The sequence below is a fragment of the Heptranchias perlo genome, chromosome 13 (genome assembly GCF_035084215.1).
Source record: "Heptranchias perlo isolate sHepPer1 chromosome 13, sHepPer1.hap1, whole genome shotgun sequence".
NCBI classification, from domain to species: domain Eukaryota; kingdom Metazoa; phylum Chordata; class Chondrichthyes; order Hexanchiformes; family Hexanchidae; genus Heptranchias; species Heptranchias perlo.
In genome coordinates, this window is record NC_090337.1 from 13,471,573 (window position 1) to 13,489,972 (window position 18,400).

At 41.9% G+C, this 18,400-nt stretch overlaps 1 protein-coding gene across 5 annotated transcripts in view; it reads left to right on the plus strand.

Annotated features, from left to right (window-relative positions):
- tmem145 (transmembrane protein 145) overlaps positions 1-16,305 on the plus strand; it is a 42,754-nt gene extending 26,449 nt beyond the window's left edge. For 3 of the 5 annotated variants that reach the window (XM_067995010.1, XM_067995012.1, XM_067995013.1), the window contains 6 exons: positions 417-510; positions 1,526-1,698; positions 3,819-3,939; positions 4,547-4,756; positions 11,521-11,611; positions 15,963-16,305. In XM_067995010.1, the coding sequence (XP_067851111.1) occupies positions 417-510; positions 1,526-1,698; positions 3,819-3,939; positions 4,547-4,756; positions 11,521-11,607 (685 nt within the window). In that variant the 3' untranslated portion in view covers positions 11,608-11,611; positions 15,963-16,305. Of the gene's footprint in view, positions 1-416; positions 511-1,525; positions 1,699-3,818; positions 3,940-4,546; positions 4,757-11,520; positions 11,612-15,583 lie in introns of all 5 variants that reach the window. The other 2 variants (XM_067995011.1, XM_067995014.1) reach the window with 2 other exon arrangements.
- Positions 16,306-18,400: the final 2,095 nt, after the last annotated feature.

Genomic DNA, 18,400 nt, shown 5'->3' on the forward strand with positions numbered 1-18,400 from the left:
TCAACCACGTGCCTTAACTCTAATCTCTCAAAAATACCATACCATATATTGTACCATTATGGCATTTCCATTTCCCAATTCTGATTTGAAACTCAGTTGGTCCATATTACGAGCATTTTTTGCTGTGGATTTGTATCCTAGGTAATGGGTTAAACAGCTCAAATGAATTTACTTAGGACTATTATCATTTTCGAAGACTTTTACCCCATCAGTCCCATTTTAGATTTGAACTGAGGTCCCAGTGTTCTAACTCATTGTACCACTCAATCGGCCACAAGACTTATGCAAGAGAAGGTACTGCAAATATGTCAACAAAATAGCAATAAGAATTAACTACAGTACCAAGAACAACAATAAAACAAATACTGTGGACTTCGCTAAAGCCAACTATTACGTAATCTTTTTTCTGAGACTAGGACCAAGATTCATCACTCCAGCGCTGTCACTGTCTGTCTGCTGGTGGTCACATTTGCACTTATGTACTTGTGGTTCTTCATTGATGAGAAACATGTAAGTAGTTAAAGAATGTGAGTTTTAAAATTACTCAATGCAATCTTAGCATAAGCATGCTTAATGCATTCAGATAAAGTTCCTTTGTCCACTGTTTTGGTAGAGGTGTTAATCCAATTCTGTAAAAATAGCAGACAATGAAATTGCATACGAACACATTAAGCATTCAAATGCTAATATTGCACTGTGTATTAAATGTGGACTTTTATACAAAACTTCAACCTTGCTTTGGAAATAGTCTAAAATTATAGTATCTACATTATAAATGGTTAAAAATAACCAACCAATTACTTTTTCTATTAACTGTGTAATTTAGGCCATATACAAACAGACTATTGCAGTGAAATATTTTTCCTCCCCTTCCCCAAGGCATCGATTCACCTTGTGTTATGGTTCCACCGGCATCGAACATCCTTGCGCATCCCACTGAAGTGGCCATTCTTCAGATGTGAGCCTCAACAGTGTGTGTTGGCAAGCTATTTTACTATGGAGGTCATCATAGCCAAGTTCCAACCTGTGCTCATCTGATATCCAGACACATATTTTCCACCAAGGGCCATGGGAGCAGCATCCTTGCTTAATTATCCCCTCTCAGTGGCACTGATGCTAACTAGTACCAAAACTGTTGAGAGTGCTAACTTGGCACAAACTAAGGATGAAACCTAGAATCTTCTGACCCTTAGCATTAAAGTACACAGTGCATTTACACACTAACCCATCAGGGAAGCTCCAGGCTGTTTGTTTTAAGGAATTATAGAATGCTTTAGAAAACAAGTTAGTAATGCTTACCTCAGGCAAAAGAAGTTTGAAGTGTTGGAGATGAGAAGATGATCAAGCACTATCTCCTTTGGTTGGATGTGCATCAGAAAATAGAATTGAGTATAGTTTGAGAATAGATTTCTGATTTATTGCAGTTTAATAGCAAAAAGAAGAAAATAAAACAAATTGTAGGATCTCAGCAGTAACAACTTAATAACAAAAAACCAAATTTATGTTTGAACATTTTTATTTGCAGCTTATAGACCCAGGAAAGGTACAGACGGTGTTGGAGTCCTCTATTGGCTATGCTGTAACTGCCTTGCAGTTTCTAACTGCATTTTGGTTTTCACAATCAACATATAAAATCATGCAACACCACCCTGAAAAACGCCCATTTTATCTTCTCTTCTTTCCAGCGTTCACCCTCTGGTGAGTCAGCCCATTAGTTAATTGGTTTCACTGCAAACAATTAAAGGCTGCTATTTTGTTGACAGAGGCAGCCTAGAAGAGCCTGGCATCACTGTAGTCTGGTGCACCCCAATGGCGACCTATATGTGTTGCTATGATATTTTCCTGACACAAATTATTTTGTGAACATGTTTTATAAATGGAGACCTTTCCCTACAACTTTGTGGCAGTGGGGCTGTATCCCAGGCTTTCTGGGTGTAATTGTATGGTATGCATGATGGCATATGTGACTAAATATTGGAAAAACGACCTCAAAATATTGCTGAATCATTTGAAGTCATTATAGAGGTGATTCAGCATTTGCAAAATAAATGGTTCTTTGTTTGTGGACTTCCTCTGGAGCTTGCAACATAAAACAATACTGATCTGAGTCGTTAAGTCTTTTTTCTTCAGGTATAGATATATTGGCCTAGAGTTTCCTTGGCATTTGCGCCCAGGTACACCCGTATTCTGGGCTTAAGATGTTGCGGAATTTTGGCTGTGAGTTACGTGTGTAACTGTAATACTCCCAAGTCGCCTCGATCTTTTTACGGCCATCCATCAAATCCTCCACCCGAACGAATCTCTGCTCACAAAACTGGCCATGCCCTCAACTCTCAAATGCGAGTATCCTCCAATTGTTCTTGATTGGAGGGTCTCTTCACATTTTCAGGCGCAGCAGGAAAGAAAATCATTCTTCTGGAGTATTATTGCAATTTTTTGAGCGTTTAAAAAAAAATTTATCCTCACTGAGACTTGCTGATTTCTGCCCATTTTAAGTTTGGACGTATTGTAATGAGAGTGGGAGGATACTTGGACGGAACTTGACATCGATAAATGGGCGCTATTTTGTGTCTAACCTCTGGGCCGTTGATTGAGTCTGCTGTAGGCCTACTTGACACTATGTCACATAAGACAATCTGCCTTAGAACTTCTGAAGTTCTACACTACAAGACACAAAATAGTGATGAATCCAAGCTTACAGCACATCTGATGGACAACTAGCTTAGCCGTCCATCATCAGATCTGGCTGAACTCTAATGGGCCTTGCTCTCCTCTGCCAAGCTCCTGCCTCCTACTCCTGGATGATCCTGGAGGGCAAAGATAACTCCAGGCACCTTTTCTCCACTACCTACTGTCCTTAAACCCCTCTCCCTTGGACCCACCATGATCACCTCTAACAAGTGCGAGGAGCTCATGTATTTTTTCATTATCTAAAGACCATTTATCTGATTTCCCCCCATCCCATCTCTAACTCTCTCCCATCTTCTTCCATGGTCTCTCCAAGCTCATCTTGTCCATGAGACCTACCTCCTGTTCCTCGATCCCATTCCCTCAACCAACTTCACCAAAAACAGATGATATGGTCATTAATCTCATTGCTGTTTGTGGGACCTTGCTGTGTGCAAATTAACTGCGGCATTTGCCTACATTACAACGTGATTATACTTCAAAAGTACTTCATTGGCTGTGCAGTCCTTTGGGATGTCCTCAGGTCATGAAGGTGATATATGAATGCAAGTTCTTTCATTCTTTCACTTTTCCCCTCCCTTTCAAAACCACAATCACCCATCCCTCAAAAAATCCACACATAACCCTTTTTTCCTTGCAAATTACCTCATCTGCAACCTCCCTTTCCATTCTAAAGTCTTCGCATGTGGTGTTGCCTCCCAGATCTGTGCCCATCACTCCTACAGTTCCGTTGAATCCTTCCAATCAGATTTTTGCCCCTCCCATAATACCGAAAGAGTCCACAAGTGACTTTTTGTTTGACTGTGACCGTGGTGCACTATGCCTCTAAGACCTCTCTGCAGCCTACAGTGTGTTTGACCACACCATCCCCGTCCCCATCCCACCTCTACAACCATCAGCCCCTCTCTCCTCCTCCCCCCCCCCCCCCCCCCTCCAAAAAAAAACCTGTTCCTCTGAACTCTTGCACATCCTCCCTTTGACCCACTGTTGGCAGCTGTGCTTTTAGCCATCTAGGTTTCATGCTCTGGAATTCCCTCTCTAAATCCTCTTCCCCCTTTAAGATCTGTGAATTAGGATCATTGATTAGACCTCTGTGTATACATTATCTGATTTTCTTTCCTCCCCCACAGGTTTTTTGCAGTGCCTGTCAGCAACCTTTTTGGACAATTTATAATCGTAAATTGGAAACGTGAACGTATCATGAACACGGTCTCGCTGTTTTTGAAGTTCTATGTATATGCTGTTATGTTGGTAGGTGAAAGCGTTTTGGGCATTTGTGATGCTAAGTGTAATCGAATTGAGCTAGACCAATACGCAATCTCTTCCGCTTTGTTAATTGGGTGCTTCGATTAAAAATTCCCATCTGCTTCCGATTTCATTTTTTTAAGAACTGGTGCATTGAGAACAGCCTTTATTAGAACACCAGCCAGTAAAAGTTTACTTAAAGGAAATATAAACTCTTATCCTATTTGCGCTGTGGATGCCGTTCTATTACTTTCAGTTGGCATTAAGAGGAAGGAACAAGAGCAAGAGGCTGAGCTCTAACCCTGGCAACATCCCACAGCTGGGCAGGCTGTAAACAGAAGCCTAGAGATGTACAGAGCCCCAGGTCAGTCATGGGCTACTGATGGAGGGAAAGTGAACCACAAGTGGCTGCAGAGCTATATTAGGAGTACCATGTTGGAATATAAGATGCAACAGCCTATTTAACACCACTGATATGTTAAATAAGTGCAGATCAAGGGGAAGAGTGATTTTGTAAGCATTATCCACAAAAAAGAATTGTCAGATCAAATGTGGGATTAATAAATATTTGAACTTGTTCTATCATAATTTAATAGAAGCCTTTGTCGTTCAGTTTCTAACCAGGCCATTCCCTACAAACATAAGATTCCCATATCACATTGACACCTCACGGATTGCACTTATGAGATATGCATCAGAATCCCAGGAAAACTTTGAAAAATTAGGACACCACATGTACAGAAACATCAGTGTCACAAGTTTCATCAACGATGATTCCACGGCTCCCAATGCTAGTGGGTCTACTATGTGCGGCCCAGAAGAGGTAAGATAATAGATATCCATTAAATGTGTGGGAATCTGGTGGTTCACTGTTCTTTCATCACAGGAGCCTGTGTTAAAATCCAGCCTTAACTGGGAGAACAAATCCTTTTTTGGGCTGCGAACCTTAGATGGAATGTGTTAGGGTAGTATTGAGAAAGTTCTCCAAAGCACAAAACTGACGAATTCACCACAAATTTACATTAAATTCCTAATCTCATGTAGCAATTATACAAGGATGGTCGATGAAGAAAGTGGGATGCTTCTCTTTCATACATAATACATCTTAAGTTACTGGGGCATATTAGAGGTTTTATATAACTGAACCAGGTAACCATACATATTCTCCTGACAAATTATATCTTGGTTACCAAATCCATACGTTCTCTCATCATACATTAACAGTTGTAAAACCAGAGATGATGGGGCCAATCAGGTCAGCATTCGAGATAGAAAGGGAGAACGCTTTGTAAAAAATTCAGTGTCATTATACCAATAATTACTCCAAAGGCTTGTCCTGAATGTTGTCATTTGAACTGTATCGGGACAGCTCCTCCGTGCTACTCTTCCAAAGTCCATCAGTAAAATGATAACTGGAGTAGAGAAGCAGGAAATCCTTAACTATGACACACGTTGGTAACCCCACTACTATGTTTCTAATTGGATTCCTAGCCCCTAATATTGGCTGCAAAAGTTCTCCATCTTCATAAGTCTTTTGAGTGAAATTAATTGGTAGGTTTGTCCAATTTAGAACATCATTATTTTGAAACATACCATCTTATCCATTACAACAGTGTGTTGCTGGGTACTGTGTAAGAGCACATTACTCTGCAGTTAGTCTGTTCTTGATGCTGACACAAAGGGGTAAATTTTAACCCCAATAAAGGGCGGGTTGGGGGTGGGTGGGCAGTGAAAATTCTAGGTTTTCAGAGTGGAACCGCATCCCAGCTCCAACATGCCTACATCTGAGTTTAACCCAGACAGACCTGTATGCCTGTGGAGAGCAGACACCAAGATGTCCTGCCCCCACTTAAAGCTGGCGGGCTGATACTTAAAAGGGCAATGAATCTCATTGAGATACTGAATATTTTGTGTATTGTACAATTAAAACAAATTTAACCATACCTGTTTAGGTTTCCCATTATCTCCGAATCATAGCAGGTGGGAAGGGCCGGATCCATGAGGTAGAAAGATAGAAAACATAGAAACATAGAAAATAGGAGCATGAGTAGGCCATTCGGCCCTTCGGCCTGCTCCACCATTCAAAATGATCATGGCTGATCGTCTAACTCAGTACCCTAATCCCGCTTTTTCCCCATATCCCTTGATCCCTTTAGCATTAAGAAATATAGCTATCGCCTTCTTGAATACATTTAATGACTTGGCCTTCACTGCCTTCTGTGGTAGAGAATTCCACAGGATCACCACCCTCTGAGTGAAGAAATTTCTCCTCATCTCTGTTCTAAATGGCATACCCTGTATCCTGAGACTGTGACCCCTGGTTTTGGACTCCCCAGCCATCAGGAACATCCTCCCTGCATCTAGTCTGTCTAGTCCTGTTAGAATTTGATATGTTTCGATGAGATCACCTCTCATTCTTCTAAATGCTAGTGAATAAAGGCCTACTCGACCCAATCTCTCCTCATTCGTCAGTCCTGCCATCCCAGGAATCAGTCTGGTAAACCTTCGTTGCGCTCCCTCCATGGCAAGGACATCCTTCCTCAGATAAGGAAACTAAAACTGCACACAATACTCCAGATGTGGTCTCACCAAGGCCCTATATAACTGCAGTAAGACATCCCTGCTCATGTACTTAAATCCACTTGCAATGAAGGCCATTCGCTTTCCTAACTGCTTGCTGCACCTGAATGCTCGCTTTCAGCGACTGGTGTACAAGGACACTCAGGTCTCGTCGCACCTCCCCTTTTCTCAATCTCACCATTCAGACAATAATCTGCGTTTCTGTTTTTACAACCAAAGCGGATAACCTCACATTTATCCACATTATACTGCATCTGCCATGTTCTTGCCCACTCACCCAACTTGTCTAAATCACATTGGAGCCTCTTTGCAAACTCCTCACAGCTCACATTCCACTCCAGCTTTGTGTCATCTGCAAACTTGGAAATGTTACATTTAGTTCCCTCATCCAAATCATTAATATATATTGTGAATAGCTGGGGCCCAAGCACTGATCCCTGCGGTACCCACTAGCCACTGCCTACCACCTGGAAAAAGACCTGTTTATTCCTACTCTCTGTTTCCTGTCTGTCAACCAATTCTGAATCCATGCCAGTATATTCCACCCATTCACATGTGCTTTAATTTTGCACACTAAACTCTTGTGTGGGACCTTATCAAAAGCCTTCTGAAAATCCAAATACACCACATCCACTGATTCTCCCCTATCTATTCTACTAGTTACATCCTCAAAAAAACTTCAGTAGATTTGTTAAGCATGATTTCCCTTTCATAAACCCATGCTGACTTTGTCCAATCCCATTAATGTCCTCCAAGTGTTCTGTTATCACATCTTTTATAATAGACTAGCATTTTCCCCACTACTGATGTTAGGCTAACTGGTCTGTAATTCCCTGTTTTTTCTCTCCCTCCTTTTTTAAATTGTGGGGTTACATTTGCCACCCTCCAATCTGTAGGAACTGTTCCAGAGTCTATAGAATTTTGGAAGATGATCACCAATGCATCCACTATTTCCAGGGCCACTTCCTTTAGTACTCTGGGATGTAGATTATCAGGCCTTGGGGATTTGTCAGCCTTTAGCCCCATTAATTTCCCTAGCTTTACTAATTTTACTAATACTGGTTTCCTTCAGTTCCTCCCTCTCACTCGACCCTTGGTTCCCTAACATTTCTGGCAAGTTATTTGTGTCTTTTATGAAGACAGAACCAAAGTATGTGTTTAATTGTTCTTCCTTTTCTTTGTTCCCCATTATAATTTCCCCCATTTCTGACTGTACGGGACCTAGATTTGTCTTCACTAATCTTTTTCTCTTGACATATTTATAGAAGCTTTTACAGTCAGTTTTTATGTTCCCTGCTAGTTTACTCTCATACTCTATTTTTCCCCTCTTAATCAATCTCTTTGTCCTCTTTTGCTGAATTCTGAACTGCTCCCAATCCTCAGGCTTGCCGCTTTTTCTGACAATTTTATATGCCTCCTCTTTGGATCTAATACTATCCCTAATTTCTTTGGTAAGCCATGGTTAGCCACCTTTCCTGTTTTATTTTTGTGCCAGACAGGAACGAATAATTGTTGTAATTCCTGCACAGGTTCTTTAAATATTAGCCATTGCCTATCCACCGTCATCCCTTTTAGTAAAGTTCCCCAATCTATCATAGCCAACTCGCACCTCATACTTCCATAATTTCCTTTATTTAGATTCAGGATCCTAGTTTCGGATTCAACTACTTCACTCTCCATCTTAATGAGGAATTCTATCATGTTATGGTCACTCTTCCCTAAGGGACCCCGCACAACAAGATTGTTAATTAATCCTTTCTCATTGCACAATACCCGGTCTAGGATCACCTGTTCTCTAGTTGGTTCCGTCATGTAGAAAACCATCACGTACACACTCCAGGAATTCCTCCCCCATAGTATTATTTCTAATTTGGTTTGACCAATCTATATGAATAGTAAAGTCACCCATGATTATAGTTATACCCTTCTTGCATGCGTCTCTAATTTCCTGTTTAATGCCCTCCCCTACATCTCCACTACTGTTTGGGGGCCTATAGACAACCCCCACCAACGTTTTCTGCCCCTTGGTGTTTCTTAGCTCCACCCATACAGATTCCACATCGTGATTTTCTGAGCCAATATCCTTCCTCACTATTGCATTGATTTCCTCTTTTACTAACAACGCTACCCCACCTCCTTTCCCTTTTTGCCTGTCCTTCCTAAATATTGAATACCCCTGGATGTTCAGTTCCCATCCTTGGTCACCCTGCAGCTATGTCTCCGTAATCACAACTATATTATAACCGTTAATATCTATCTGTGTTGTTAATTCATCTACCTTATTGCGAGTGCTCTGCTCATTTAGACACAATGCCTTTAGACTTGTCTTTTTAAGATTGCTAGTGATCTTAGTTTTATTTTGCACTATGGCCCTATTTGTTTCTCGCCCTTGTTTTCTCTGCCTTTCACTATTGCTTGTTCCCTTTCTGTCTTTTGTTTCAGATTCCCATTCCCCTGCCATTCTAGTTTAAACCTTCCCCAACAACACTTGCAAACACCGGTCCCAGTCCTGCTCAGGTGTAACCCTTCCCGCTTGTACAGGTCCCACCTTCACCAGAACCGGTCCCAATGTCCCAGGAATCTAAATCCCTCCCTCCTACACCATCCCTGCAGCCATGCATTCATCTGGTCTATTCTCCTGTTTCTATACTCACTAGCACATGGCACTGGTAGTAATCCTGAGATCACTACCTTTTGAGGTCCTGCTTTTTAATTTATCACTTAACTCCTTAAACTCACCTTGCAGGACCTCATCCCTTTTTTTACCTATGTCGTTGGTACCAATATGGACCATGACTACTGGCTGTTCACCCTCCCCCTCCAGAATGCCCTGCAGCCGCTCCGTGACATCCTTGACCCCAGCACCAGGGAGGCAACATACCATCCTGGAGTCACATTTGTGGCCGCAGAAATGCCTGTCTGTTTCCCTTACAATTGAATCCCCTATCAATATAGCCCTGCCATTCTTATTCCTCCCATCCTGTGCAGCAGAGCCACCCGTGGTGCCACGAACTTGGCTCTTGCTGCTTTTCCCTGATAAGCCATCTCCCCCAACAGTATCCAAAGCGGTATATCTGTTTGAGAGGGAGATGGCCCCAGGGGACTCCTGGTCTACCTGCCTAGTCCTTTTACTCTGCCTGGCGGTCACCCATTTCCTTTCTGCCTGCGTAGTCTTTACCTGCGGTGTGACCACCTCACTGAACGTGCTATCCACGATAATCTCAGCATCGCGGATGCTCCATAGTGAATCCACCCGCAGCTCCAACTCCGAAATGCGGTTAGCCAGTAGTGCAGTTGGACACACTTCCTGCACACATGGTCGCCAGGGACACCAGTAGTGTCCATGACTTCCCACGTAGTGCAGGAGGAGCATATCATGGGTGCGAGATCTGCTGCTATGTCTTGCCTTAGATTTACACTGCGTTCACCTCTCGGACTCTCTTCCCGCTCTCTAGACTCTCCTTTTACACTGTGCTCACCTCTCGGACTCTCCTTTTACACTGTGCTCACCTCTCGGACTCTCCTTTTACACTGTGCTCACCTCTCGGACTCTCCTTTTACACTGTGCTCACCTCTCGGACTCTCCTTTTACACTGCGCTCACCTCTCGGACTCCGGTGTGTACCTTTATTGCACTGCTTGTGGGCCTGAACAAGCAGGAGTACTTCATCCAGGCCCAACAAGCTGGCTAACAGGACCCCCGTGATCGCCGCCCCTCCCTCCCCCCCCCCGATCCCCGAAGGTGGCTGTACCCCCGGATGTCGTCCATGTCCCCCCCCACTGCCCTCCGATTTTTTTTTTCCCAAGTCCGATGATCAATCTCTCCCTCCCTCCTCCCTCTCTGATGTGCAGCTCCTTTCACTGCCGACAGCCTGTCAATTAGGCTGGCTGCTGGGCATGAAACCCGGAAATGCCATTGATGGGCCTCATTAAGGTCGCAATCACAGATCGCGATTCGCCCACTTCCGGGTTTCACACCCGGAAATCTTCCTTCCCCACCCCCACCCCCCCCGCTCCTTTCCTGGCTGGAAGTTAAAATTTACCCCAAAGTGTAACTTCACTTGTAATGCACATCAAAAAAGGCAAATCGTTTATGCTTTGCCTATTTTTAATAGCACAAAGTTCTGTCAATGTTTCTATTTACCTGTGCATCAACTACAGAAACATTTATGTGCAGTGTTGAGTCAACTGAGCATTAGGATTCCTAAACATACTTTCAGTAGCACAGTCACTCTGTGACCCGGCCCAATAGCAGCTAAGTGTTTTAAACTTTCTGTTGCCGAAGAAAAGTTTTCAATGCAAGAATGATGGAATCTAAATCTAAACTCCCCATGTTCCAGATGTGGGCGGCAGCATCTACAGATTTTTTTGAAACTAGTCTGAAAGAAAAGAAATGAAAACAGGAGAAAGAGTATACGTACATAGACGCAATAGGCAAAATTCTATTTGATCGTATTTTCAATACGGAGGATATTCCTGCACAAATACACCTTTTTAACATTTGATTAACCTAATTGAAGGGCCAAGATCCAAAGCTCAGGACACCACCAAGGATGAAAAGAGTATGAGGGGATGAATTCAATCAAAAAGTAGTGATTGGGACTGCCAAGCTTGGACTTAAAACACTTGCCGATTGTAGAATGATGAAAAACTGAGGGATGTAAGGAGTTCCAGTTTTTATATCCTGGGGAAGGATGTATTTGAGTAGGAAATAGCATAGCAAGTCTTGATTTCAACACAATGATGCAGAAAGGAGGAAGATTTGAAGCAAGTCAGTAAAGTTCAGAGGAGCAATATTAATGTTGTAGCATTGATAGACAAAGACAAGAGGATAATATTTTAATCTTATCCTGGCGTACTCCCTTAAATGGAGTGTTTTTTTTAACAAGGAAAATATTTGTTGCTTTTAATCTCTTGCCAGTATCTTCTTAGACAGCAGTTACTTACTTTTATATAGATTCTGATATGCAGTTGTATAATAATTGACCTTATTTGTTTCACTTTATAGGATACAGATTTGACTAGAGATCTCTTGGAAAGAACTAAAAGCCAGATTGATTCCAGATTTGGATTCATTAAGAAGCAAGGGCTATAAAGTGGTAAATACTACAACTAAAACATCTTTCAAGTTAAAACTGTAATAATTATGCTGCAGAAATGTTTCTACCCACAAAGTTCTTTAAATATTTTTAAGCTACTACCTGATCGTCCCTTAACATTGCTCAATCTGGGATCTGGAGCTTGGGGGTTGTGATGTTTAATTGCTAAAATGGATCTGTGTGTTTATCTGGCCTGGGGTAATTGTTGTGGAAAGTCTCTAGATTGGCAGTTGCTTGTGAATTCCTAGTCCTTGTCCTTACTTAGAGGTCAGGTTATCAAGGTCAGAAAAACCAGCATAAAATGACTGGCTTTCTTAATATTTACTTTTGGCACTTTGAAGACTTGCCAGACTTTTTAAATATATATAGATTTATGTTGATAAAGTGCTTTCACTTGTGTTTCCTTTCAATTACTGTAGCATTACATTGTGGATAATGCTAATTGATTCTTATAAATATTTATTACACACTTATTCTATTTGGGGCTGTAAACACTTTCTGGTTTAATTCATGCAAAATATTTTTAATTTCATATAAAATGACCTTCAATTCAGAGTGATCGTTTAGGTACAGTACACCCTGGAAAAAAGCCACCAATTTGCTCATGTGGCTCCATGACTCCTCCTGCAGGTGTCAGCTCCTGTATGTGCACATTGTAAGCTAGGTATCCTATATTCCCACCATGGCAAAGAGCCAGTATTTTAGCACACACAAGCTGTTGGTAATGGAAAGAGTGGTATTTATTTTTCTGTAATTTCAGATGTGTGCAGCAGCAATATACATGGTATATAATTTTTGTACATTTAAGGGGTAATTTTAAAAATCCATGCTGCTGGTGAGAAACCTCACTCATAAAAGTAGCCCTATACATGGCGTATAGCTTCCCTGTGATTTGTGTGTAGTATAATTATGATCTGCCTATCAATGTCTGCTTTTATATATTAAAGAAGTTACAGCTCAAACAGACCGCTCAGCCCAACTGTTTTTATGCTCCATACGAGTTTCCTCGCATCCTACTTCATCTAACCCTATCAGCACATCAATATATGAAGTACAGTTTAAAAGCTAAGATACTTAAAGGCTATTATACCTATGTTACAAATTGGCTTCATATGGAAATTGTACACCACTGCACAGAAAAATGTTTTATTTAGCTACCATTGTCAGCATAGATTGTTCATTCCTCTGCTCAACAACTTACCCAGTGTACAGTGTACATATACAATGTACATCCACAGTGAGGCAACCAGGAGCCTTACATTTGAGACTTGAATAGATTATTTAATCTGACCATAATTCGGTGAGATTTAAGGTGGTCATGGAAAAGGATAGGGAGGGGCCGGAAATAAAGGTTCTAAATTGGGGGAAGGCCGATTTTAATAGGATAAGGCAGGATCTGGCCAAAATGGACTGGGGTCAGCTGCTTGTAGGAAAATCCGCATCGGAGCAATGGGAGTCTTTCAGAAGGGAGATTGAGACCATACAATGGCAACATGTTCCCGTAAAGGTCAAGGGTGGTTCCAAGAACTCCAGGGAACCTTGGATGTCAGGGGATATACGAGAATGGATTAGGAAAAAAAGGAGGGCTTTTGGCAGATACAAAAGGCTAAAGACGGAGGAAGCCCTAGAGGAGTACAAAAAGTGCAGGGGGATACTTAAAAAAGAAATTAGGAGATCAAGGAGGGGCCATGAAATAACACTGGCGAGCAAAATAAAGGAAAATCCTAAGATGTTTTATAAGTATATTAAGGGTAAGAGGATGACTAGGGAAAAAATAGGGCCCATTAGGGACAAAAATGGCAATCTGTGTGTGGAGCCAGCAGATGTAGGAGGGGGTTCTAAATGAATTTTTTGCATCTGTTTTCACTATGGAGAAGGACGATGTAGACATAGAAATACGGCAGGGGGACTGTGATATACTCGAACATATTAACATCAAGCGGGAGGAGGTATTGGCGGTTTTAGCAGGCCTAAAAATGGATAAATCCCCAGGCCCGGACAAAATGTATCCCAGGCTACTGTGTGAGGCAAAGGAGGAGATTGCGGGGGCTCTAACACATATATTCAGAACCTCTCTGGCCACAGGGGATGTGCCAGAGGACTGGAGAACCGCTAATGTAGTACCATTATTCAAGAAGGGGAGTAGGGAAAAACCGGGGAACTACAGGCCAGTGAGCCTAACATCAGTGGTAGGAAAATTATTGGAAAAAATTCTGAAGGACAAAATTAGTCTCCACTTGGAGAAGCAAGGATTAATCAGGGATAGTCAACATGGCTTTGTCAAGGGAAGATCATGTCTGACTAATTTGATTGAATTTTTTGAGGGGGTGACTAGGCGTGTGGATGAGGGTAACGCAGTGGATGTGGTATACATGGATTTCAGTAAGGCCTTCGATAAAGTCCCCCACAGGAGACTGGTCAAGAAGGTACGAGCCCATGGAATCCAGGGTGCCTTGGCACTTTGGATACAAAACTGGCTTAGTGGCAGAAGGCAGAGGGTGATGGTCGAAGGTTGTTTTTGTGACTGGAAGCCTGTGGCCAGTGGGGTACCACAGGGATCGGTGCTGGGTCCCTTGCTGTTTGTGGTCTACATTAATGACTTGGATATGAATGTAAAAGGTATGATCAGTAAGTTCACTGATGATACAAAAATTGGTAGGGTGGTAAATAGCGAGGAGGATAGCCTCAGTCTGCAGGACGATATAGATGGGTTGGTCAGATGGGCGGAACAGTGGCAAATGGAATTTAACCCGGAAAAGTGCGAGGTGATGCACTTTGGAGGGACTAACAAGGCAAGGGAATACACAATGAATGGGAGGACCCTAGGCAAGACAGGGGGTCAGAGGGATCTTGGTGTGCAAGTTCACAGATCCCTGAAGGCGGCGGAACAGGTAGATAAGGTGGTAAAGAAGGCATATGGGATACTTGCCTTTATTAGCCGAGACATAGAATATAAGAGCAAGGAGGTTATGATGGAGCTGTATAAAACACTGGTTAGGCCACAGCTGGAGTACTGTGTGCAGTTTTGGTCGCCATACTACAGGAAGGATGTGATCGCTTTGGAGAGGGTGCAGAGGAGATTCACCAGGATGTTACCAGGGCTGGAGCGCTTCAGCTATGAAGAGAGACTGGGAAGATTGGGTTTGTTTTCCTTGGAGCAGAGGAGGCTGAGGGGGGACATGATTGAGGTGTACAAAATTATGAGGGGCACAGATAGGATGGATACTAAGGAGCTTTTTCCCTTCGTTGAGGGTTCTATAACAAGGGGACATAGATTCAAGGTAAAAGGCAGGAGGTTTCGAGGGGATTTGAGAAAGAACTTTTTCACCCAGAGGGTGGTTGGAGTCTGGAACTCACTGCCTGAAAGGGTTGTGGAGGCAGGAACCCTCACAACATTCAAGAAGCATTTGGATGAGCACTTGAAATGCCATAGCATACAAGGCTACGGACCAAATGCTGGAATATGGGATTAGAGTAGACAGGGCTTGATGGCCGGCGCGGACACGATGGGCCGAAGGGCCTCTATCCGTGCTGTATGACTCTATGACTCTATGACTCTATAACAGAGTGGAATGATTGCTGTTGATTCGTGTGATCCCAATCCCACCAAATTACTTTCCAGGTGGTCAAAACGAAAATCTACCTCTTTTTAATGCATTTCTGATATCGCTACAGAGCAGTTCTTTGCCATCTTTTCGTTGTTGTCAGTCAAATAAACTTTCAAAAAAAGAATGCTCCAAGCAGCTAGTCCCTTTTCCTTCTAACATATTTTGGTGAATTTAGAAAAAAGTGGCTTCAAATACTTTGTATAGATTGAGTCCGACTGTGCTAGGGAGATAAATGAACATGTATAATTGAATTAATACCATAACAGAAGCATTTGCGGTTAATGAATGCATCCATGGTGACTTTGTTTAACTCCCTCACGTTGCTGGGGGAACTTAACTTTTTCACTGTTTCTTTTTAATGCAGGCACTCACCTTTTATACAGACAGCAAAAAAGCAAAACAAAAAAATTGGATTGAAATTGCATCGTTTATTAGTAATGATTAAACAAGTTTAAAACTTCGTTAAAATAGCAAAGGAAATTCATTCAAATGTGTCAGCGTGTTTATAACTGTCAGTCAAAAAAAAATCGCTTGCCCGATTTCACCCCAAATGTTAAAATTTTATCTTAATTCTTAGCAACTGTGTTATTTTATCTGAGTATATATAATGTGTATATACTCTGAGTTAAAACAATGACTTAAACTAGAGACAAGGAGGGAGAAAGTTCACTGTGCAAAGTATGAATATGTACTGTCTGGTAATGGTTTTAAATTGATTCAGTTTTGTTTTCACTTTTATCGAGACAAATCTACAAATTTAAAGAAGAACCCCCAAGTTCGTCACCTGCAGGAAAGGCACAGTTTTAAATGGATACAACTCTGGTTGATGCTAAACGTGAACGTGTAAAGTCCAGTATTACAACATTACTGTTAGCATACATTCGAACTGTGTGGGCATAATCAACACATTGTATTTGGAACATTTACTATGTATGCTTAGGTTGTTTATTTTAAGTCCCATACTTCAAACATTCTTATATACAGGAAATAAATATTGCAGTTATCTTGGTGAAATGTATATTTTTGTGTCGACAACTGAAAAACTTGACTAGATTTTATAAAATAAATACAAATGCAGGTCTTGGATCTGGACAATGTTTGACATGGAAAAAAGTCTAAATTCCTTAATTGGATTGTTTTTTACAGTTTACACACAAGCTAATGATAGAGGAAGTATGAATAGAAAACTAAGGGCAACAAGGAGAACACTATTTTGGCCCATACTGATTGAAAGAAGCTTTTATATTGGTGGGGCTTGGTACTCTTTGGGTTCTCCCTCGTGTACTTTACTGAGAAAACGCAGTTAAAGAGGAAAACTACAAATGCTAGAAATCTGGGGGGAAAAAAAGCAAAAAGTCTGGGAATACACAACAGGCCAAGCAGCATCTGTAAAGAGAAAAGACAGGTTATGACATTTCAAGTGTGTATCTCTTATCAGAACTGAAGACTGAAAGATAGACAGGCATTTAAATAAGGTTGGAAAAACAAATGAAAAGAAAAAGGGGAAGGGGAGAGAACCAACAGATGCAACATTCACATAGAAGGGTGGGTGAGTAGTGATTTTAAACAATAAAGGAGCATAAGTTATTGGAAAAAAATTCTGAGGGACAGTCTTAATCGTCACTTAGAAAGACACGGAGTAATCGGGGACAGTCAGCATGGACTTGTTAAGGGAAGGTCGTGTCAGACTAATTTGATTGAATTTTTTGAGGCGGCAACAAGGAGGGTCGATGCGGGTAGTGCATTTGATGTAGTGTACATGGATTTTAGCAAGGCTTTTGACAAGGTTCCCACATGGTCAGAAAAGTAAAAGCCCATGGGATCCAAGGGAAAGTGGCAAGTTGCATCCAAAATTGGCTCAGTGGCAGGAAGCAAAGTGTAATGGTCGACTGGTGTTTTTGTGACTGGAAGACTGTTTCCAGTGCGGTTCTGCAAGGCTCAGTATTAGGTCCCTTGCTTTTTGTGGTATACATCAGTGATTTAGACTTAAATGTAGGGAGCATGATTAAGAAGTTTGCAGATGATACAAAAATTGGCCGTGTGGTGGATAGTGAGAAAGAAAGCCGTAGACTGCAGGAAGATATCATTGTACTGGTCAGGTGTGCAGTAAAGTGGCAAATGGAATTCAATCCAGAGAAGTGCGAGGTAATGCATTTGGGGAGGGCAAACAAGGCAAGGGAGTACACAATAAATGGGACGATACTGAGACGTGAAGAGGAACAGAGGGACCTGGGAGTGCATGTCCGCAGATCCTTGAAGGTAGCAGTACAAGTATATGAGGTGGTTAAGAGGCATACGGAATACTTTCCTTTATTATCCGAGGCATAGAATATAAGCAGGGAGGTTATGCTGGAACTGTATGAAACACTAGCTCGGCCACAGCTGAGTCATGTGTACAGTTCTGGTCACATTACAGGAAAGATGTGATTGCATTAGAGAGGGTACAGGGGAGATTTACGAGGATGTTGCCAGGACTGGAGAATTTTAGCTATGAGGAAAGTTTGGATAGGCTAGTGTTGTTTTCTTTGGAACAGAGGAGGGAGGGGAGATTTAATTGAGGTGTGTAAAAATTATGAAGGGCCTATTTCCCTTAGCAGAGTGGTCAATAACCAGGAGGCATAGATTTAAAGTAATTGGTAGAAGGATTACAAGGGAGTTGAGGAGAAATTTTTTCACCCAGAGGGTGGTGGGCATCTGGAGCTCACTGCCTGATTTGGACATGATTTTGGGTTTGAGGTTAGGACCAGATCAGCCATGATCTTATTGAATGGCGGAGCAGGCTCGAGGGGCCGATTGGCCTATTCCTGCTCCTATTTCTTATGTTCTTATGTTCTTAAAGGGTGGTAGAGGCAGAAATCTTCATTGCATTTAAAAAGTACTTGGATACGCACTTGAAGTGCCATAACCTACAAGGCTACAGACCAAGAACTGAAAAGTGGGATTAGACTGGATTGCTCTTTTTTTGGCCGGTGCAGACATGATGGGCTGAATGGCCTCCTTCTGTGCCGTAAATTTCTATGAAGTATGGGTCAGTGCAGAAAAGACTGCAGTCCATCTGGTTGGTCCCAAAAGAAATAAATTGTATTTTATTTTGAGCCTTTCACAACCTCAAGACATCCCACTATCCCTGTAGCTTTGAGCTATTTAGTTTGCCACTCATCAGCCCATACTTTCAATCTAT